The following is a 24,566-nucleotide window of genomic DNA, read 5'->3' on the forward strand; positions in this document are numbered from 1 at the left end:
AATTCAGTATACCTAGAATCCTGTAATAACTTCTGAACTGCATATATGAAAACACAAATTATCAGTCATAAGAACAGAAGTAAAAAATATTTCAACAGCAACATGAGATCTGAAGGGAAATTTATATCATTATTGCCTACCAACAGAAATAAATTAGCATAAGTTGCAAGGGTTTGAAACAGTCACAAACCTCATATTCCTTAATGAAGTTGGGATTAAATGTATGATGCAGAGAGACAAGCTGGCTGCTTAGAGTGGTCATATTTTGCTCTGAGTTAGTCACCAAATGTACAAGAAGTTCATATGCAGCAATTCTTGATTCTCTCCCAGTACATTTTGCCCAATAATTTCTGCTAGCACTCAGAGAATCTTGTTCTGGACTGGTTTCCAACACCAGTTTTGATGCAGGAAACAAATACTCGGTTATAAGAAGAGGAATTAGAGAAGCACCTGTATAAGAAAGAAACATCAGAACGTACTATTAATAATAAAAAAAATAATTTCAATGAGTAATATAGGACAAATTCATTGAATAATTACACAGATGACACTAGCTTTGCAAATTCAACATACTGTATTATGTACATGGATAGATACACAAGGAAAAGGGATCCAGTAAAAAATGCAATTCGAAATTTGGAACTGACTTTAAGAATGCTTTTCGGGACAACTGAAAACTTAAACATACTGGAGCTTTTCCCCAGCTAACTATAATTTGTGAGTCAGAAAAAATTATTGTATAAATTACAGCTGACAATATACATAGCCTAGATCTTTTACAATATCCCATGTGAAGTTGGGTCATGCTGTAACTTTCTTGAAATAGAGAGAGCCCTGAAAGGTAATTTTTCCTCAAAATAACAATTCTTTCATTGTTAAAAGCTGTTTTATAACAATAAACAAACAATTCACATGAAAAATACAACAGAAATTAAACTGAATTCCTTAAGCAAAATTTCATTTCTACTTCTGTGTATATATTTGATGTGTGCATACTAACTTTTTTGATTACTGGTTACAACTGGATATATTTTAAAACATCCTATAAAGAAATACACAGTAAAGGATAAAAGCTTAAGTGTAAGGCTTGTGAATGAAATCAAAAGAATTCTAGTAGAGAGTAGGTTAACCTAGGACTGAATGGCAGGTGTTACTATTAAAGGTGTGATCGAATTAAAGTTCTTAACAATATTATAGATTAAATAAAATGTGATCCAAAGTTCAGTTTATAAGGAATAAAAGAAATTAAGTATGGCAATCTACAGTAAACTCTCAAATAGTCTTGAGCTACCATATATATACGTCAAACAATGATGATTTTGTTTAGGCTCATCATCTGGTAATTGGAATGTAATTAACCCAGAAAGTGATAAATAAAATAAACTACAATTTCCAACGTATCAACAGGTGAATTGACATCTTGTTTGTAATAATCCTTGTTGCTTGTTTTGTTTATAGTATCATTTAAACCCCTGAAATGATGGTAACCAACCCAGAAAGTGATAAGTAAAATCAACTACAATTTCCAATGTATCAACAGGTGAATTGACATCTTGTTTGTAATAATCCTTGTTGCTTGTTTTGTTTATAGTATCATTTAAACCCCTGAAATGATGGTCATGCTGTAAGTGACAGTAGTTTTTTTTTTTTGGCAAGCACAGATAACTACTAAAAACTGCATATAACTGGAAAGTCTGAGCTTGCACTTTAAAATAACCTTCTGTGGTCGGTCCTTGCAAAACTAAAAACTTATCTTTATTTGACTTATTCACAGACTTGAAAATTGCATGTAAGAATATCATCTTATAGATATAATAACTGGACACCAAAATCAGGCAAAGCACATACCATTTTCTTCCTTGTTGACTCCTTCGCAGGTCAGTAGAGCAGAAATTAATGTTAAATGTCCTGCTAACAAAATATTGTCTGCATGACGCAAAGATGCAATGCCAGACTCTGGTCGTTCCCGAGAGGCTTCCCTTGTGGCTGTGAAGTTTGTTAACCAACCTGTTTCATCCTCAAGCATCTGTACAGCACTAATGCCAAGGCATTCTTGTTCACTGCTACAAAGTCTTGACAGCAGTTTTGACCTGGACATAAAGTAACCATTCTTTGCTAATGAAATCGTAAATAATAAACACATTTCAATAATATTCCATAAAAACTTATGACACTACAAATACAAACAGTAATCCTTACAATTTCTCCAGTGTTAAAACTTACCTGAGATTAAAATACTGAGTACATTGTGACAAAAGACGGAGAGTTGCACCCCGAGCACTAGTAGAAGTAACCCACAATGGCAGTGGTGCTTTTAATAACACCTGAAATATATAAAAAAAAAAGCTAGTATGAATTCATACTCTAATGGTAATCTGTTCAGTACATTATACAAAGATTTAGATTCCTTACAAAACAAAAAACCTACAGCAAATATTAATGGACAAAACATTTGTCTTAACACATCCTTATCCATTTACTATTGCCTATTCTGTGCAGTCAGTGCAACTAATACGTACTCCAAGAACTCCTCTACCTCACCAGATAACTTGGTGACCCTAGTGACAATTAAGTCATTGCCTGAGTCTCTCTTACAATATGCACATACAGGCAGTCCCCGGTTATTGGCAGCCTCGGTTACTGGCGATCCGGTTTTATGGCACTTGTCTAGCGAAGACGATAACCAGATTTTCGTTACTGATAACCAGTTATCAGCGTTGATAACCGGTTATCAGCGCTAATCGCCTCTTATCAGCAGCGCTGATCACCGTTTATCGTCGCCACTAACCAGTTATCGGCGCCGCTAACCAGGGATCGGTGCTATTATCGCCGATTTTCGGTTAGCGGCTATCTTCGGTTGTCGTCACACCGTCAGGAACGGAACCCCGCCAATAACCGGGGACTGCCTGTATACTATTTACTGCCAGATTGTCATAACTATGTTAACAGTTAATTGTAATTATCTACTTTTCATCAGTTTTTTAGTGCTGACTTTCTTACAAATGGTTTGTGAATAATTTCCTTTATTCTTTAAATTCATAAGTAAGCATTTTTCTACATTGGCTACATGTACTGTAAGTATTTCATTGCTGCAGTTCCTGGCTACTACAGTATAAGTACACCTGTTTTTCTTTGAGCAATCAATGTTCATACTCTCATCTTTACTTGTGTGCAAGTATTTTTTCCACCTTTTTGGTGAATTATGATTCATTATTATTATTTTAATTCATATCCTTCTCAGTGTTTGGTATAAAGGAGGTTTAGAAAAAATGAGTCTTGCTCTCATCAATTTTCAGTGTAACTACACATAGTTCTGAATCCTTCTTTCACTTCGCTATGTATTGCAGTTTTTTCCAGGTTGGTATTACCTTACAGTTGCAGTTTTCCTGTATGGTCCAAATAGAATATTCACTAGGCAACAAAATTTTCAATACTTATTCACAGATACAGTAAGTTTTCCAGATATAAGGTAGTACATTACTATTATTATCATTATTATTATTATTTCAGCTTGCACAGTTGTACAGCATAATTATTAACCTGCTCACATCAGAAACAATAACAACTATATGTGTAACTGATGGTATTATCTTGATGTACTGATCCTCCCGACAAGCTGTGCATTAGACTCTTGTCTAGCATGTACAGCAAGCAGGGACTGAGTATATATGCCTGAGTTTACATTAATACATGTAAGAACTGGTCTCTTCTCAGTGTCTTCTATATAACAGTCAGAGATATTATTAGAGTTCTGTGTAAGGTGGAGGGAGAGTGTTCTCAACATCTCAGTCATCTAGGAAGCCCTTTAGTGACAGCATTGTTGAGGTCTTCCCCTCATAGTGTTATTGTTCCAAAGTCCTCTGCTAAATCATCAAAGATGTGGAAGACCAAAATTTGCAGCTTTACATAAACAAATGGAACTAAGCTTATATAAATTATTTGAAGACCTACTGGAAGAATTATCATCTCAGTATGGCTCAGAGGCCCAAACCCTTCCTCCCTCCTCCTCCCCTCCTCCTCAATATTACAAGATCTCCTTCAGAAGGCTTGTTAGTGTTGTCCACATGTGCTGAGGTTCACATGGTACTAAATTCTAATAGCAAACTCAAAGTGCCATGTACCAACACACTTGTTAGTGCCAGGAGCACTCAAGGCCTCTCCTTACAGCTTGTGTCCCCTTGGAGAAAATTCTCTCCCTCAGGCTTGCCTGGAAATGTCTCAGATGGCTACAACTTACTAGAGGTGCATGCTGCACCTGCTTCACTAAGTCACACTTTATACAGTGGCCAAGCTCTTAGTGCAAGGAGTCACCACCATTCTTCTGCTAGTCATTTACATGATGCCTCTTGTGCTGTTGATATGAGTGATTCCTCATTAGCCAGAATTTCTGGGCATAGCTACTTTTGTGAGATAAAGCTAGGCTCTAAACCGGAGAAGCATGGTTGGAAAGGAACCAGTCTTCCTCTCCTGATAGCTGTCACCTCACTTCTCCAATAACTCAAGTAACTTCAGCAGTTTTACAACACCTACCCAGTGGTCTTACACTACCACAATGGGGCCCATGGCTCCTCTAGCAAGTCTGCGATGACAGTCAGTGAATCCTCATTGGCCCATGTGCAAATATGAATAGCTGCATGCCTTTTTCACCTGTAACTGGTGAGGCACATGCAATGTTCCATGTTCATGGATCACCTTTGATAACTGGATATGAACTAACACCTACCTGTGTTCACAACAGGGTGCATTAAACCCATGTCTCACCTTTGACTGGTGATACATGCACTCCCTCACTCCCATGGTTTACCTGCCAGATCTGGTCATGACACTATGTCTGCCTCCTGCTCATATGGCTTACATGCTCTAGACCACAAGCACTGCACACTTTCCTCCACCTTGTCCACAAGAGCTGCTACTTGAACAAATGTGCGCAGCTTTTCATTCAACACTCTCCTGAATCCTATCATGTCACTTGCCTGTGCACATCAGTATCTCTTCTGTTCAGGCAAAGGATATACCTGCAAGTATGCAGTAGTGTTCCTGCTTGAGCGGGTGGCCTGGCAGTTGTACATGAGGCAACACCATCTCATAATGATGTGCCAATGGATGCACATATGTTAGTGCTACCAATGAATTCCTCTTTCGTACAAGATCATGTTCTCTGTCAAGTACATATTCTTTAGTTGTGTTGACAAGAAATCCCCTATGCACACTTTGTTTGAAGCCTGCTGATAAAATTTCAGCTGCCAATGTTGATACTAAGGAGATTTGAGTCCAATAATAACGACAATGTACCTATAATGCAGCATGATGAAGCATCATTTAATGATGTATTGAGTTAGGTATCCGAAGCTTTCAACTTGAATGGCAACCTCAATCTCCCGATGTTTTTTCCACTGCAGTCTATATCAAGACTTAATTAAAAGCACAATTTAGGAATTTTCAACTTTCGACTGCAGTAGCTATGGGTGTAATTCTTGACACGGTAAAGGATCAAACTGAAAGTAAGGGACTGAGGCCTGGTTATGGTAAACCCATGATAACTCCTCAAAAACTTTCACTATTGATGCCAAGATTAGATGTTTTATCAAACAGATCACGTCTTTCAAAAACTGAAGCTCTTGCTAGTTATGTGTCATTTTCCTTTCCATGGTCCTCAGTAATTCTAACTGCAGCAGAGGTAAACTGCCTTGAGCAGTTTTTGGGGGAAGTGCTAGTTGTGACCAACTGGCACTAGTGGGCCCACAAAACCAAGAGAAAGTTACTAAATGAGACCAGCAAGAAAGAATGGTGAATCTGTTCGTGGCAAGGTTAGTAACACCCTTGCGAGGTGCCTCCACCATCAATACTTGTTGCTGCTTATCTCTTGGCTGATACTATTCCAAGGAAAAAGGATGCAGGGTTAAGAAGTTTCTCAAACCTACTCTCTTTTTCAGATTTTGAGGGCCTTAAAAATGTTGATATACTGAGTAAACAACTGCTTACAGTCACTTTTATACAGGAAACAACAAAAAGGCTAGAAGTGACTACCACCTTAGCTATGATGAGATCCCTAGGCAGCTCTATATCTTATACTCCTTCTCAATCTCCAAGGAACTGTGGATGTTCAAACTTTTGTTAGTCTCTCTCTTTATTACAATCCAAACAAGACAGCATTATAGACCTCTGAATACTGCCCAGAGATCCTACCCTTTCACACCATCAAACCTCAAAGACCCAGGCTCCATCATGTGCCCTTTCATGCTGGTAGGGGGAGAGGATTTGGTAGAAGGTTCCCTTTGGCAGTCCAAAGCAGAGGTGAAGATTACCTCTACCTAGAGTCCAGACCACAGAGAGAGGGGCTTGTCTCCAAAATTTTTAGTCCTCCTGGCAAGAGTTTAGTGCATGCCTGAAGGTAGTTACAACCTTAAGGAAAGTTTACTATTTACCATTCGTGGTGACAAGCTTTTACTGTTTTCAATTTGACTTCCAGACAGGTCTTAGAGATGCAATGGCTTTCTGCAGTTCACAAAGCCTTTGGGTGTTATATTCATGATCAACCTCAGCCTGTTGAATCAGTATCTCCAGTTAAGCTTGTTGAATCAGTATCTCCAGTTATGGCTTTTTGGATGGAGACAGTATACATCATCCATTGCTCCATCCAAAAGAACAACGATGGATGCGACTCATACCTCCAGGTCCCCATCCATCAATCTTCTAGGATATTCCTTCAGCTCGCACATCGAGGATAGATAGTTCAGGAGCCTTTATTTTGGGCTGGCAAAAGCCCCTCAAATACTTAAATGCATAATTGCCACAGCTGCTATTTGGGGGCCACTTGAGAGCTAGCTACTGAGGTACACAGAAAACTAGCTGATAATGGTAGCCTCAGGCACATAAGGTAACTCTTCTATCTCATCAACTGAGACATATCAGACCTAGTCCTTCAAAGAGTTAAGTAATCTGTGCATGGACCTTCACACAGCTTCACTAACAGAAAACCCCTCTATGGAGATAATCAAGAGATTTCAACCATTACTGCACAAGTTTCTCTTTTGCCCAGACCCTTATGGATAAAACGCTCATGCCACGTATCACCTTTAGAAAAGCTGGTTCCACACAGCAGTCTGAGGTAGTGGTCCCTCTAATTGCTGCTGAACAGGAGTCAATCTATTTTGACAAACACTGAAGGCCGTCATGTTCCAATTCCTCAAGAGATTTTTGCTGATCTTAAGTGGTGGCAAAACTTACAGAATTTGCTGGTGGGAGTTTCTCTTCCACTGCCTGCTCCATACCTGCTGTTACAGACACCTCATAAGAGGGTTGGGGTACATCATATTGATGGTCTGAGATGGAGAACGAATTCTGTGTCAACCTGGTGGAACTAAGAGTTGTTTTCCTGGCTCTTCTGGGAACTACAGGCATGGTGACTCACTAGTATTGCTGATGACTCTCCCAAGTGTTGATCTAGAATTCAATTCCTCCCTATATGGTGGGTTTAAGAGGGATGCATAGGTCTACCTGTTCAGTTACCAGTGGTAACTGCCATACTCTCCCGTCTCCTGTGGATAAGGAAGGAACTAAGTGCAGCAACTTGTCCATGTCCATTTCCTCTGCTGCTCAACAGCAACCTTTAAACCAGTCTGACATAGTAGTCGTGATCATGTCGACGACAACACCATGGTTGCATTACTCAAGAAAGAGGTACAAAATCTCCAGCAATGTGACTTCTTGCATTGGAGATTATGATGTTGACAGAGAAACTAAATACAACTCTGATTCTCAGATATGTGAGAAGGCAAAACCAAGTTCTACCTGCCAAACAGCCTCACCACCTGGATATCTGAAAAAGATTATGGAGATTGTAAGGCACTAACTCAGTAGACATGTTTATGTCCCACCTAAATAGCTACCAAATTATTGTTTTGCTCTTCTGGTCTAAGCAATGTGGAGAAGCACTGTATTCATGGGTAAACAGGAACACCAGGAGGTGTACAGCTACCCAATGTTTTCACTGATAGGACCAGTGCTAACAAGGTTTGACACTTTAAAAACATGATGATGATCCTGGTGGTGCCTCCTTCATCTTAGCAAAAGTGGTATCCAGGCTTGCTATCATTCATGGTGAACATTCCATGATCCCTTCTGCTGGAAGCAGCAGGTATAGCAGCATTACTTCTGTCAGTTCCATCAAAATCTGAGGATTGTCAACCTACAAACCCATGCCTGGATGCTACTGAGCAATACCTCAAGAGGAGAGGATTTTCAGTCAAGGTAGTTGAGATCATCACAAATACAGTGTAGTAGGCAGACACTGAACCTCTAGAGCCCCTTTTCAACGAGAACAGGATTTCCTTCTATGTCACTGACACTCACAAGTAATAGTCTCTGTCTGCCTATATGGGGCATAAGCCTACTATGGCAAAAGAAAAAGTGATCTTGGCTCTTCCAGAGAGTTACATTAAATATGCCAGAACTTTCAAGAGGAAGGTTCAATCCAGATATCCTTGCTGGGATGTGACTTTAATCTTCAAGTATTTAGCAAGTGCAGAGCATGAGCCCCTAGTTCATGCCTCTGAAAACTTTGACTTTATGAGACTGTCTTTCTCCTCTCCATACACTCAGTTATCTGTTTAAACTATTTAATAATCATAATAATCCCTCCACATACTGCAAGATGTGTGAGCTCCACACTCCTTCCATCCAGCCATGTATCCCATACTGAAAACTACTTACAGAATATTGACCTGTTATGCATCCCAGCCTCTGTTGAGATGGCACAGACAAATTCTCTCAACCACTGTCTGTAATTCCTTCCTTGTCAGTTCCTCATTGGATGGGCGGGTATCGTTCTCAGCTAGCTCTCAGCTGGTCCCACGTTCGATTCTCCGACCGACAAATGAAAAATTAGAGGAATTTATTTCTGGTGATAGAAATTCATTTCTCGTTATAATGTGGCTCAGATTCCACAATAAGCTGTAGGTCCCGTTGCTAGGTAACCAATTGGTTCTTAGCCACGTAAAATAAATCTAATCCTTCAGGCCAGCCCTAGGAGAGCTGTTAATCAGCTCAGTGGTCTGGTTAAATTAAGGTATACTTAACTTAACCTTCCTTGTCAGCTAGAACTGGGAATGATGAGGACCCTGCTCTCGTTCAGAGCCATGAAAACATCCTTAATTCAGCCAAGTATTTTGAAAGGGGGATTTGCAATTTTTATGACTACTGGCACACCTAAATTTGAGGTTTCCAAGAACACTACCTCCATCTGGTTCAGATAGTTAATCCAAAGAGTGCATGAAGAAACTACTGTGTTCCAAGCATGCCAGGTTCATGTTATGGGCCCTGAAATTTGAGTTTTTGCCACTTCTTGCCTTTTGAACAGATTATAGGCCAGCCCTATGAGAGCTGATGGTCAGCTCAGTGGTCTGGTTAAACTATTTTAATAATAAATAAATAAATGAACAGATTATAATTTTATTAACCACCATGAGATGTCCATCTACATTTGTTAATTTTTACTTGAGAATTTAACCAGTGAATCACTAAAGTATTCCATTCACCCTGTAGGTTCTGTGATCAAGATTTACTAATTCCCTTTGCAATCATCCTCCCCATTTTCATAAGCCTGTATCTTCAAGAGTGTAGCTTTCTTGGGTACTAACTTCTCTGCCTTGTTAATTAAGAAGTGTAACTTTATGACCAGTTCTAAAAAGAAAAAAAAACTTTTGTTAACCCTTAAACGCCGAGCCTCTATTTACAAAAACGTCTCCCGTATGCCGGCGGCGTTCGGTGAGTTAGCGCCGAAGCGGAAAAAAAGTTTTTTTCAAAAAATCACAGAACACTTAGTTTTTAAGTTTAAGAGTTCATTTTTGGCTCCTTTTATTTGTCATTGCCTGAAGTTTAATATGCAACCATCAGAAATGAAAAAAATATCATTATCATATATAAATATTTGAATATATGACAAAAAAAAAAAAACATATAATTGTATACAAATCGCTGTAAGCACAACGGTTAAAGCTAATGAGTTAATTTTTTTAGTTGTATTGTACACTAAATTGCGATGATTTTGGTATATAACAAATTGTAAAACGATCAAAGCAACACAGAGAAAATATTATCACAAAACAATGCATGAATAAGTAACGTGCGGACGTAAAAAAATGTTTTTTCAAAAATTCACCATAAATCAAAATATTGTGCTAGAGACTTCCTGTTTGTTGAAAAATGAAGCTAATTGATTGAATATTACTAGACTGTCAGTGTTTCAGCTTACAATTGCAGTTTTCTACCATTTCGGTCGAGTTAAAGTTGACCGAAAGTCAAATTTTTTCTATTTATCATGATTTATATGAAAATATTTCAAAACAGATAAAAGCTACAACCGTGAGTTATTTTCTGTTGTATTGTACATGAAATTGCGCACATTTTCATATATAAAACTTTATGTAACGACTAATATAAAACGGTGCAAATATTATGACAACGAGATGAAAGAAGTTCTGAGATGTTCAGCGAGTTACGGCAAGAGACGTAAGGAAAATGTTTTTTAAAAAATTCACCATAAATCGAAATATTGTGCTAGAGACTTCCAATTTATTGCAAAATGAAGGTAAACGATTGAATATTACTAGAATGTAAGAGTTTTAGCTTACAATTGCGTTTTTTGACCATTTCAGTCGAGTTAAAGTTGACCGAAGTTTGAAATTTTGGCAGTTATCGTGATTTATGTGAAAATATTTCAAAACTGATAAAAGCTACAACCATGAGCTATCTTCTGTTGTATTCTACATGAAATTGCACACATTTTCATATATAAAAGTTTATGTAATGACTAATGTAAAACGATGCAAACATTACGACAACATGACGAAAGAATTTCTGAGATGTTCGGCCGAGTTACCGGGAGCAGACGTAAGGAAATTTTTTTCAGAAATTCACCATAAATCGAAATATTGTGCTAGAGACTTCCAGTTTGTTGCAAAATGAAGGTACATGATTGAATATTACTAGAATGTAAGAGTTTTAGCTTATAATTGCGTTTTTTTACCATTTCGGCCGAGTTAAAGTTGACTGAAGCTTGAAATTTTGGCAGTTATCGTGATTTATATAAAAATATTTCAAAACTGATAAAAGCTACAACCATGAGTTATTTTCTGTTGTATTCTACATGAAATTGTGCACATTTCCATATATAAAACTTTATGTAACGACTAATATAAAACGGTGCAAACATTACGACAACGTGATTTAAAGAATTTCTGGCACGGACGTAAGGAAAAAGTTTTCTTCAAAAATTCACCATAAATCGAAATATTGTGCTAGAGACTTCCAATTGGTTGCAAAATGAAGGTAAATGATTGAATATTACTAGAATGTAAGAGTTTTAGCTTACAATTGCGTTTTTCGACCATTTCAGTCAAGTCAAAGTTGACCGAAGATTGAAATTTTGGCAGTTATCATAGATTTATATGAAAATATTTCAAAACTGATAAAAGCTACAACCATGAGTTATTTTCTGTTGTATTGTACATGAAATTGCGCACATTTTCATATATAAAACTTTATGTAACGGCTAATATAGAACAGTGCAAAAATTACAACAAAATGACGAAAGAATTTCTGAAATTTTCGGCGAAGTTACCGCGCTGGCGTAAGAAAAGTTTTTTCAAAATTTCACCATAAATCGAAATATTGTGCTAGAGACTTCCAATTTGTTGCAAAATGAAGGTACATGATTGAATATTACTAGAATGTAAAAGTTTTAGCTTACAATTGCATTTTTCGACCATGTCGGTCGAGTCAAAGTTGACCGAAGGTTGAAATTTTTGTAGTCAACGTACGGTACGTCCACTTGGCACCCAACAGACAATTTTAGTCGACGTATGATACGTCCAGTAGGCGTTTAAGGGTTAACATAATCCTTGGTTTAACCAAACTCATAGGTCTGAAGTGAGGGTACATCAAAAAGCAATTATGGGAATAGTAAATAGCCCAGCTTATGGTTAGGTTACCCCAAAATCCTAGGCTAACCCTAAATAGCCTATGGAAATTGTACACTAACTTAAAAAGCATACAGAATCTAAAAAATTAAGTAGTGTGCAATAATTTTGCTTCAAATACAAACACCCAAAAAATACAACACATTAGTAAGCAAAATATCTCAAAAATGATCTTCCTTAAAATAGGCTGCCCTACCAAAATTAATACGTATATTCACATTTAAGTACTTAGACCATCACTCACACACACACACAAAAGCAATCCACATGTAGTGCATGCATAATGGATGCTATTTACAGATGACAATAAAAACACAACTACACAAACCACTATAAAAGTTGAACAATGCATAATACACACACTGTATTGACCTGTTATTTATATCTAGTGGTGCAAGTTTTCTATGCACATAGGGAAAAAGTCTAATCAACTGGCTAATGAGTGAAAATTTACACTACTACAAAGTAAAAATGATGCTTTAAACTAAAATGACAGTACAACAAAGTTCATTCCTTTAGCTATCACTCTCCCTCTCTCCAAGTGACTTCTTAGAAAGGCATGAAGTAAATTATGGAATCCTGTACATAAAGAAAATAATGATCACATCATAGAATGATTAAAGAAGTTGTTTCTTTAACTTTGGACACTAAGCTGGCTAAAAACACACACACATGCACACACAAGGTATGGGGATATTGATCTTCAGATACATAATACAGTACAGTATCATAATATAAAATTGGTGGGCAGAGTTGAAAAAATTGTATGCTCCAAATTTATCCTATGCTTGAAGAACTCTCTTTAAAAAATATGCAATTTTACATTTGCAAATAAGAAAGAAACAAAATTACATATACACATTCTCTATATACACTTCTAACTTTCTTATTTGAACTGCATACTTTTTTTTTTGCAAGAAAGCTCTTTAAGCATACAATAAACTTGAGAAATCACATTCCATTTATGAACTCCATATTATTTTCATTTTTGAAAGAAAAATGTTTATCTTTTTGTCATTTCCCAGTTGGCAACAGGGACCCAAGCAGGTAGTCTCTCTCTCTTTATCATTTCAAGATCAAGACAACTGGGGAAAATTTCTCTCTTAGATACATGAATAAAAGAAAAATTGGTAGATAGATTTGAGGTAATCTAATATTCTGAATTTATAGTTTAAGATATTTCTTTTTTAATGAGTATGAAATTTTACATTAGTTAATAAAAATTTCCCAACTCTGTCCTCCACATTATTTTTATAGTTGTATCCTCTCTCTTTCTCTCTATCTCTATTCAGTTTTCCAATTCACTCACACTCAGACGGTTGCATAGTGCTTTAGTTCAGTCTAATTTTGATCAAACAGGAAGCCTTCTGTCTAAATAGCAACTTCAGGCAATTGTACACTGATGGGGTTGAGTTCAAATAAATAGTATATTCTAATACAATCTCATCAGTTTACAATAAGTGCCCAAATCCCAACCCGTAATTCCTCATAGTGAGTCTAGATAACACAGGGACTGTCCAAACTACTACCAGGGGTGCTCAGTTCTGGATGCATACCTAGCCAGGTGGAAGTAATGTTGTTGTCCTTGGAGTTGCCATGTGCTGACTGCACATGATAAAACACAGAAATGATGTATTTGTATGAAAAACTCTACATCTCACCATGTCTTCATTTATTTGCACTTCTTTTAAATGCAGTAAGATTCTAAAGATTGTTAACAACATTGGCTTTGTTATGTAATCAAATGGTATTATAATCTTATCTAACTCAAATAAAATTTAAAAATCCAACAAAAGTTTTCATACTGATCAAAATTAAACCTTTCTGCAACTGAATTTAACAACTCAGTGCCATACCTGAGTAAGAAAATGACTGGGCTGCACTGATGCTGTTGTGGAGAGTTTAATGAGATTTGTGAGCTGTTGGTAAGCAACTTGACGCACCTCCTCACAACTGCAGCCAACAAGCACCTCTATGATGAAATCTTTTACACTAACCATGCCATACCAACGTTCTGCAATTCAAAAACAAAAATATTAAACGTGAGATGGTCATGTAATAAAATTTAATATATCCGTACCATACCATTATGGTATGAAAACATCTGGTATTTAACCCTTAAACGCCGAGCCTCTATTTACAAAAGTGTCTGCCGTATGCCGGCGGCATTCGGGAGTTAGCGCCGAAGCGGAAAAAAAGTTTTTTTCAAAAAATCACAGGACGCTTAGTTTTCAAGATTAAGAGTTCATTTTTGGCTCCTTTTTTTGTCATTGCCTGAAGTTTAGTATGCCCATCAGAAATGAAAAAAATATTATTATCATATATAAATAGTGAAATATATGACAGCACAAAAAAAAATTTCAAATATAATTGTATACAAATCGCGCTGTGAGCAAAACGGTTAAAGCTAATGAGTTATTTTTTTTTCGTTGTATTATAAACTAAATTGCGATGATTTTGGTATATAACAAATTGTAAAATGATCAAGGCAACACAGAGAAAATATTATCGCAAAATGATGCATGCATTCGTAACATGCGGACATAAAAAAAAAAAGTGTTTTTTTTAAATTCACCATAAATCAAAATATTGTGCTAAAGACTTCCCGTTTGTTGCAAAATGAAGGTCATTGATTGAATATTACTAGACTGTAAGTGTTTTAGCTTACAATTGCAGTTTTCGACCATTTCGGTCGAGTTAAAGTTGACCAAAGGTCGAATTTTTTCTATTTATCATGATTTACATGAAAATATTTCAAAACTGATAAAAGCTATAACCATGAGTTATTTTTTGTTGTATTCTACATGATATTGCGCACATTTTCATATATAAAACATTATGTAATGGCTATTAGAAAAATGGTGCAAACATTACAACAAAGTGACAAAAGAATTTCTGAGATTTTCGGCCGAGTTACCGCGCGGACGTAAGGAAAAAGTTTTTCAAAAATTCACCATAAATCGAAATATTGTGCTAGAGACTTCTGATTTGTTGCAAAATGAAGGTAAATGATTGAATATTACCAGAATATAAGAGTTTTAGCTTACAATTGCGTTTTTCGACCATTTGGGTCGAGTCAAAGTTGACTGAAGGTTGAAATTTTGGCACATTGTGATTTATATGAAAATATTTCAAAACTGATAAAAGCTACAACCATGAGTTATTTTTTTGTTGTATTCTACATGAAATTACACACAATTTCATATATAAAACTTTATGTAATGGCTAATATAAAACGGTGCAAACATTATGACAAAGTGATGAAAGAATTTCTGAGATTTTCGGCCGAGTTACCACCGCGTGGACGTAAGGAAAAAGTTTTTTTCAAAAATTCACCATAAATCGAAATATTGTGCTAGAGACTTCCAATTTGTTGCAAAATGAAGGTAAATGATTGAATATTACTAAAATGTAAGAGTTTTAGCTTACAATTGCGTTTTTCAACCATTTTGGTCGAGTCAAAGTTGACCGAAGGTTGAAATTTTTTGTAGTCGACGTACGGTACGTCCACTCGGCACCCGACAGACAATTTTAGTCGACGTACGATACGTCCAGTCGGCGTTTAAGGGTTAACTACTGCATAAAAAGACAAATTTTTAATTAATTTGTATTTTTCATAGCTAACAAACCTGTGGTTAACATAAGGATAAATCTTCCAGTGCCAGCTGGAAACCGGTAAAAAACAATTAAAATTGTGTTGCAAGGAATTGGTGGCATGGGGGATTAGTCATCGGGATGAATGAGGAGGCAACGGCCAACCTCTTCTAACCCTGTGACACGTTCAGTTTCTTCCAACCCAAGAATCACAAAGAGGGGTGGCCAGGGGTGGGCAGTATACGTTAAGGCCACAGGTTTGTTAGCTATGAAAAATGCAAATTATTTAAAAATCTGTCATTTGTTCATATGCGGAACAAACCTGGGTCTTAACATAAGGCTAGTCACTTTTCTTGGGAAAAGAGAAAGCCTTGAACCGACTGGAGATTCAGCACACCTAGTCTCACTTTCTTGATAACTGAAAGCAAAGGAAGGACACGCAAGCCTCTGACTTGTTGGATAAATGGATATCAAACAGTCTGACTACTGGGCTAATATGGAATGTGAATCTTCACTGCATAGGTGGAAGGTAAAATTCTATATCTGTTCAGATAACGAATCACAATAGCCATCAGACTTGTTATCATTCCTCTATCTCCTTGCTAGAGAGAGGAAGGACATGCTACTGAAAGGTTATATTTGTGTAGAACACAATACTGTATACTAAAACAGCAAGACTACTCACTCACCTGTAGATAACCAGTTCCAGAATATGATGGATCAATCTTCTCACTGCCCACTGGCAGAGAAGAAAAGAAAAAGGGAAAAGGAAAAATACCAGTCATCTCAATCATTCTCACTTTCATACCATCATCTTAGGTTAAGATACAAACTGTCCTGCTAGGGACACTGGATGAGCTACACAAATTGTTGAGCAGCCACCACTGGACCCAAGAAAAAAGTGTCCAAGGACCTGTGGGCAATGTCCCTTCAATAGAAGGATGTGAAGGTGGTTTGATGAAGCCACGTACCAACCTTCAAACCCTCTGAATGGACAAGTTCTTTTTGAATGGCAAGGAGGGGCCTAATCTCCTAACATCATGTGCTCTTGCATGCACTGTGTCGGCATTAGAGGCTGAAGAGGAACTGTAGCTGTGCCTAATTACTTCACATAGCCAAAAGGAGATGGTATTCTTGGACACTGCTTTCTTGTTCCAGCCTGTGCTCTCAAAAAGTCTTCGACATCCCGGCCTGAGGTAATGAGTCCTTTTTAGATAACTACGCAGCGCCCGGATGGGATAACGTAGTAATTCATCCGGATTGTTGCCAACAAAATCCCTAAGGGAAGGGATACAAAAGGATTCAAATCTCTTATCGTGAACCAAGGGATTTTCAGTCTCAGCCACGAATTCTAGGACAAATTCGAAGGCTACTGGTCCCCACCCCCTCATATGTTTAACATCAAAAGACAGACCATGGAATTCGCCCCCTCTCTTCGATGAAGCTAGGACCAGTAAGAAGACTGTTTTGCGGGTCAAGTCTCTGTCCGAAGACTGTCGCGAAGGTTCATATGGATCATGTGTGAGATTATTTTATTTATAAACAATCAGTCATATACACTAAATCTAGAACCACTATTAAGTAATATGCCGCATCACTTCCATTGTAAACATTCTTCTGAACTTGAGCATAAGAATGAAACATTTTCATCGTTATAGATCCTATCCAGATGTTTCTGCTGTAGCTCTTGAAGTTCAAGTTCTTTCTTCATCCTTGACCTATAAATACAAGCTGAAACTTGCTGTTATCTTTTGTTTAGATATGTGGCAATATCCTTCTGCTTTTACCAAATTCTATTTGTGATCTTCCTAGTAAAGATTTACATGGCAAATCATGTATTACTGATAAGGGTGGAAACTGAGTCTTCATCATCATTACCATTACCCTCATAGCACCATTACATTTCATTTCTAGGGCACTAGGCTGCAAAAGTCATCCAAAGAACCCCTAAATGTTGATCCTTTCAATAATGATTCATAGGTAGTGTTACTTGTTACCTTCCTGTCAGATAATTACTAGAGTGAAACATGCCTATTGGACACTTGACCACTAGGGTACTGGACTTCTGATCTCTCTTATTTTCAGCCTCCTAACCACCCTGCATCCTCTCTCCTGAATGGCTAGTAAGGCAAAATATGATTAATGGGCTTTGTGTGAAACTACGTTTTTATCATATGGATCGTGTTATTCATTCAAAGCCATTACAGGCAGTCCCTGAGTTACAACGGAGATCCGTTCCTACGGCTTGTTGTAAGTCAAAATTCGGCGTAAGTCAGAACCATAATATTTGTAATAATAATATTTCATCTCAGGGCCATATAAAAAGTAGAGATAATACAACACACACAATCTAGATACACGAGGTCAAATCATAAAAATGATAATCGGCATTAAATACTGTACTTAACATTAAACATTTTATAAAAATAAAAAGAGTGAAGAATTTCAGCCTAACGCTGCCCAGCCCGGCATTGTAACTTCGGAATTCTCGGTGTACGTTGGATTCTGATTTTTAAAAAATATTTTTGAATAGCGTTGTAAGATCGGAAGGCATGGGTTGAGACCATTCTCAACCGGGGACCTCCTGTAATTATATGACAATGCCCTCCTCCATACACTGTACTTGGATGATGATTCTTTTAGCAAATGGTGATGTGAGGGGTAAGTGGGCATCTGTCAAGGGATGCAGTATGCATGCTGGAGATCTGTTCTGCAAAGATGTATTTGTGACTGGGATTCATTGTCTACCAAGATAAAACAATACTTAATTAAATGGGCTTTGTTGGAAACAAAGCCCACATATACCAATTATGGGTAGCATGATAAATCATAACTGATATTTGACAAAATAACAAACAAATTAATGCAAATCCATATCATGAATCAGGAAAAGGAAAACACTAATACTTCACAAACAACAAACAAAGGTAGCCAGCACACCTACCTTTACTGTTAACTAACAACAAACTTAAGGGGTAGGTAGCTACAATAAACCCCCTGTATTCGCGTTCTCACGATTCGCGGACTCACACATTCGCGGGTTTCTCTGTGGAACATATCTACCCATTATTTGCGGAAAACTCGCCCATTCGCGGCATTTTTCACCGAGAAATATTCACTAATTACTGTATTTTCATGTAAATTTCATGACTAAATGCACTTTTTGTGATAAAACTATTAAAATACTCAGGTATAAGCATTTTTACAGGGTTTTTCTTGTGTTTAAAATATCAAAATGGGCAGTTCTAAGTGTTTTTAGAGGGATTTTATGTATTCGCGGATTTCAGCTATTCGCAAGGGGGTGTGGTACACATCCCCCACGAATACAGGGGGTTCACTGTATACAGAATACCAAAAAATTACAATCAGAATCAGAGCATAATTAACGATACTTACTAAATTACACAGACAAGAGAACACGAAAAAGGTCAAATGCTAAAATAAAGCAATAAATATACCAAATTAAAAAGACATTTGTATTTTTCCTAACACATGAACCTAAGCTTTCATATATGGAGTACCCCATGCTTACCTAGCTTCGGCTGTTCTTGACTTCTCTCTAAAAAAAAAAATCCTAACGCTACCTGGGTCGTGGGGAGACCTGACGCCGACCCCTTCTGCCACTGTCTTCGCAGCAGTACTTGTGTCCACACATTTTCTGATTCGTCTCTCGTTTTGCGTTTATATTAGTTTCCTTCCATTTTGTGTGATTGGGAGTAAGTACTCCTAGTTCCTAGTGTTTGCCTGACCCTGTTTACCATTTTTAGTGTTATCATCAATATTGTAGTGATTATCGCTTTGTTCCTGAGTGCAGGACAAAGGAGTGAAGGAACAAGTGTCTTCCATGTGCGTTCTTCCTCTCGAAATACATGAACAGTGCACAGTTTAGTGTTGTTTTCTTTGTGAGGGGGATTCCATCCCAAGTTTTTCACAACTAAACAGATTTTGTGTCATTCTGTGAGATCTTCCCAAGTTTGGGGAAAGTGCTTGTTCAGTAATATACAAAGTGATCCTGTCTTTTTTCCCACATGTGAGTGTTAGTGAGCTTTCTCTTTCTTCCCATGGTGAAGGAAGAGAAAGGGAAACCCATCCCAAGTTTTTCATAATGTAATTACAAAGATTTTTGTGTCATTCTGTGAAATCTATCTGGGTTTGGGTTTGGGGAAAGTGCTTGTTCAGCATCCATGTGATCTCACGTGTTCGCCTCTTTTTTTTCCCTACACCCGAGTGTTAGAGAGCTTTCTCTTTCTTCCTTCAGTGATGGAAGAGAACAGGAAACCTGAAGTGCAGCATTGCACTGGCAAGGACAAGCCATGTGAAAAATTCATGTTCCCTATAGGCGTTTATCCCCATTCCGAGTGCATCACGTGCAGAGGTCAGGAATGTTCCTCTTCCTGTGGGGCCTCGTGTGGAAAGTGCGCATAATGGCTGTCTCCCCAGTGGGGAAAGTACCAAAGGAGACGGAGGAAGAAAACCACCCATCTCCAGAGAACCTTCCCCATTCCTTCTCTCTCCCCCACCATTGTTGCCATTGCCACTACAAACTTCTTCTCCATTACCCCTCACGTCTGGTAAGGATATTTTTCATCTCTCTGTGCCTTCCTCTAAGAAGAAATCAGACCCAGTTTGGCAAGCTCTTTGGCAGGTCCTCACAAGAAAGAGTTTTGGGATAGCGGAGAGACAGAGTCGGGAGACCTGAGCGAAGTTCGGAAAAGAACAACAGACCGGAATCACCCTATATTGGATTATAGGGTGATTCCGGTCTGTTGTTCTTTTCCAAACTTCGCTCAGGTCTCCCGACTCTGTCTCTCCGCTATCCCAAGACAACCCACCAGCGACCCAAACGTGACTTTCCTGCACAGGTTACACTGGGTCGGATTATGACGTCAGAGAGTCCAGGTGTTCAGTGCTAAGTTCTTCTGTATATCTATCATGATAAACTGGTAAACTGAAACTGTCCATTGCATAAAATACAGTTTTATCGCTTGCGGTATCTGTACCTATACATAAAATGCTTTTATTATTGTACTATTTATAGGTGTTCTTTCAAAAAGTTAAACGAAAGAAGGAGTAACTTTTCACAGCTTTCCAAGGTACGTGGAAACAAGTGCCATAAGGCAAAAAAAAAAAAAAAAAAAAATATCCAAGCATGCACATGGGTTGAACATGTTAAACAAGGCCGAAATTCTTAAACGCAAGGTAGGGGGTAAAGACCTTTTCAAAATCACAATTTTTGAAAGTTAATTGTATTTTTTATAGCTATACAAACCTGAGGTCCTTTACATTAGGAATTACTTTCAGCGTAGGCTGGAAATGGCCGTTAAACTCTTGAGCAAGGTGGTTAGGCAGTAACTACACCAGATAGGCGGGAATACCCGCCTGCCTGGATGTAAACATTCCAGTTTGCCTTTCGGTACAGGTTCAGATTGAGGGGTGGCACGAGGCAGGCATAATATGTAATGTAAAAGATCTCGGGTTTGTATAATTAGGAAAAATACAATTTACTTTCAAAAATTGTGATTTGTTCTGACACGATATACATTAGGAAGACTCACTGGTTGGAGGGAGGAATCTGAGTGAGTCTCCTGAACTGACTGGAGTTCTGCACACCTGGGCTACTCCTCCTGGTCAAAAGAGCGAGGAGTACCAAGCCTCTGACATATTGATCAGAGTGTAGGAACTGCAAGATCAAATATCTATAAGACCACCTCTTGCTTCCAGACTAACAGAAACTTCCAGAATGCGAGGGATGGACCAAGCCATTGACTTTGTGAGCTCTTGGGTGGAAGGTACCGGTATAGTCATCGTCAGCTGCTGAGTACCTCCTTCAATTGCTTCATGAAGCCAAGAGGAAGATGTGTCCTTAGACACTTCTTCCTTGGGAGAGAGAGTACTAGCGAAAATGCTGACGACATCCAGGTTAGGAGTGTCGAGCCTTTTTGGAAAGTACCACAGCTCCCTAAAGGACAAAGTAACAAATGATCTGGATCATCGACACAAAGTCCAACGAGGAGGGGAACAAGAAGGACTCGAACCCAACAATAGATGCCGAAGGATTCGGAGTCCACCTACGACATCCTAGAAGGAGTCGAGGTATTGATCCTTTTCACTTGTTCTTCCATCTTCTACGCCAAGGCCGGAGCAAGATGAGAGATGGTCCTAAGAGGGCACATCTCTATCTGATGACACTCTTATGGGCATGTGCAGAGCATGGACAGGAACCCTAAACAAGAATCACATGCTACCCAGGGAACAGTTCCCTGGGACAGCAAGACCAAAGCAGCTTCTCATCTGTAGCTAAATCTCAACTGAGGAGAAGAAGGCTACTTCAGTTAGAAGACTAGGTCGCAAGGGCCTATGTTCCTCACAAATGAAAGGGAGAGAAGCAACCCTCGGCAGAGAAGACGAGGATGTCCAGACTTGAAGAGCAACTCTGACCCGAGAAGAAGTTCCAGCAACGACAGCCACCAGCAAAGACGGCTCCAGTCCTTGGGAGTGTTGCAGAGGACTTCGAGAGATATCCAGCTATATCCGCTGCCGCTCGGCAAGAAAGCCTATGCTTGCAAGGGAAGCTGGAAGGTCTCCCACTCCCGAACACACCGGGATGTACTGTCCGAAGGACCGCTTCTTGTGTAGCTGCTACAGGAGGTTGGGTCAAGCAGAACTCTTCTCGATGCCTCAGCTATCAGGTCAGGCCAGAGGCGAAGTCTTCCAGCATTTGCCTGTAACTCGGGGTGAGCAATGCTTGAGAACCCCTAGCGAAACATACAAATACAGAGGGAAAAATGTAAATATCAAGTTTCCCAGAAGGACAGCATGCCTCACTGTAGTGGCCCCTGGGTCTGGTATGAAGGAGTGAGAAAAACCACTGACTTGTTGTGCAGGGAGGCAACAAAAAGATGGTAGGGATTCTCAGTCGAGCAAGTCTCTTCTTGCATCTTCAAGTGAGCAGCACGTTCCATCCCAATCACTCAAACCCAAGGCCAAGCTCACCTACCAATACATCCCCACCAGGGATGCATCTGGCTAATTGAGATGTTGAGTGCGCTATAGAACACTCGAGTACCTGCAAATGTCGACAGATGAAACAGGAGGAAAAAACAATTCCCTCTTGTTTGTTGGCAAATGCCACTGCTGTGGTTTTGTTGTTCAACGAACCACTGAGTGTCGCAAAACTCATCCTGAATTCTCGGAAGGCCAAAAGGCTGCCTTGTGCCCAGGATGGTGATGAGAAGGTACTAATCGTCTTGGTCCCACACCTTCAAGACAGTCTTACTGGTGTGCGCCTATTCCTCAATTGGTGAATCCGTAAGTAGACACACATTGTGAGGGGAATATGCAAGCATATTCGAAGGTTCCTTCAATCAAGCATTAGCCTAACTCTTTCCTCATACTTTGTAGAGGAAAGAAGGACGGAGGAATGGAAGCAGACCTCCATTCTCCACCACGGGGAAGCTTCTGCAAGACAACAACATACCAAGACACTTAGCTCTAGCTGGGCTGGCATTTCCTGAATCGAGAGCACGGGAGAGGAAGCGGGATGGAAGTTTGATGAAAGGAATTGCTGAGACCTAAGGGAAATAGATACTTCTCCTGATGGAATCCATTCCCAAATCTCAGTAATGTCGCTGCCAGCTCCAGAGACTCGATAAGTATCATTTCATTCAGGAATCTGCAGTAGGAGAACTTCTTCCCAGTCGATACTTCTTTCTCTCTTCCCTTCTTCCCTCCTCCCTTATGGGAAAGAGGGTGGAAAGAGACGCAGTCACGAGCACTTTCCTAGAAGGGAAGAAGAGGGCTATGTGTTCCGCAGTCTTCTACCGAAGCCTGGGCTTCTTAGCAGTTGAAGGGGCTGGCTTGAACTCAAGGTCGAGTCGAGATGACTAAGACCCAAAGTCTTGGCCATTGTCCAAAGGATAAGGCAGTGCCCTGGTATGAACCTTGATTACTGAGGTATCTGGCAAATCTCTGCAAGAGAAAGGCAGAACCAAGTAAAGGTTCGTTCCTAAGGGTCGAGCCAACTTGGGACTTACGAAACAGATCTGAATTGGGAAAAAGTCCTTCTTAGCACCAGAATTGCCCACAGAACTGCAGTCAGCAAGACCCTCTGAGGCAAGAAGAATTCATATTCTGTCAAGGCATGGGAGAAGCTTGGTGTCTTGACCTGAATGAACTCCTTATCCGAAGAAAAGAATTCACGTGGTCGAGAACGCGCTCAGAAGCAAAGACTGCGGCAGCCCCAACACTCTCAGCCCCTCGGGAACTGCAAGGGTTGCGAGTGATGAAGATTATTCACTGGGGAGCCGTGATCCTGTCCCGGGGATCCTCGTGCTGACGAATCGGCGCTCAGTTCTCCGAAAAACGAGGGCATATGCAACTTGAAGAGGAAGACACTCACTGCTTCCAAAGTGTGAAACTCCTGTACCTCTCCCCTTGGAGGGCGACCTTGACAGATCCCATGAAACCCTCCTCGGCTACCTGGTTGTACTACAAGACAATCGGGGGACCGGCACCCAAAGCACGCCAGGAAACCGAACTCCGAAGAGCTCCCTCTGTCTGCCTCGCGTCTCTCGGAACAACCGAGAGGAAAAGAGAACAGGCGAGGAGAAAGAGTACCTCTATCTAACTTGCCAGTAAGACCAGCAGGAGAGGCGGACCATGAGCGATAATCAACCGAAGGAGATTACTGCCACACAGGGGAAGAAGAGCGCTTGAGGCTTGGCAAAGCGCTTTCTTGAGAAGAGCAGAAAGTTCACTCAAACATAGCAGAGAACCCGATTCGGAAAAACCGAGTGGGGCCGAGCCGAGCCACACCAAAGTGAGCCGATCACGCGAATGCAATCCAGTGGGAGGTATGCAATAGACTGGGAGGCAGGCGGGGTGAGCTGAGCCGAGCCGAGCTGAGCCTAGCCAGTCTCTCAAGCGCGACCAGGGGCTGGGTGTGGCAACCGAAGCAGCTGGCGGTCTCGGCACCCAGACACCTGGCGTCTTGGC

General features: G+C 39.4%; 1 protein-coding gene across 4 annotated transcripts in view; it reads right to left on the bottom strand.

Moving 5' to 3' along the window:
- The window catches only part of LOC136832815 (ubiquitin carboxyl-terminal hydrolase 24-like), a 374,979-nt gene that overhangs the window by 169,652 nt on the left and 180,761 nt on the right, over positions 1-24,566 (bottom strand). For all 4 annotated transcript variants that reach the window (XM_067094450.1, XM_067094436.1, XM_067094461.1 and 1 more), the window contains exons 24-27: positions 13,835-13,992; positions 2,224-2,324; positions 1,849-2,090; positions 191-450 (exon numbers count right to left, since the gene is read on the bottom strand). In XM_067094450.1, coding sequence (XP_066950551.1) covers positions 191-450; positions 1,849-2,090; positions 2,224-2,324; positions 13,835-13,992 — 761 coding nt within the window. The remainder of the gene's footprint in view (positions 1-190; positions 451-1,848; positions 2,091-2,223; positions 2,325-13,834; positions 13,993-24,566) is intronic.

Source organism: Macrobrachium rosenbergii, chromosome 4 (assembly GCF_040412425.1).
Source record: "Macrobrachium rosenbergii isolate ZJJX-2024 chromosome 4, ASM4041242v1, whole genome shotgun sequence".
Classification (NCBI taxonomy): Eukaryota; Metazoa; Arthropoda; class Malacostraca; order Decapoda; family Palaemonidae; genus Macrobrachium; species Macrobrachium rosenbergii.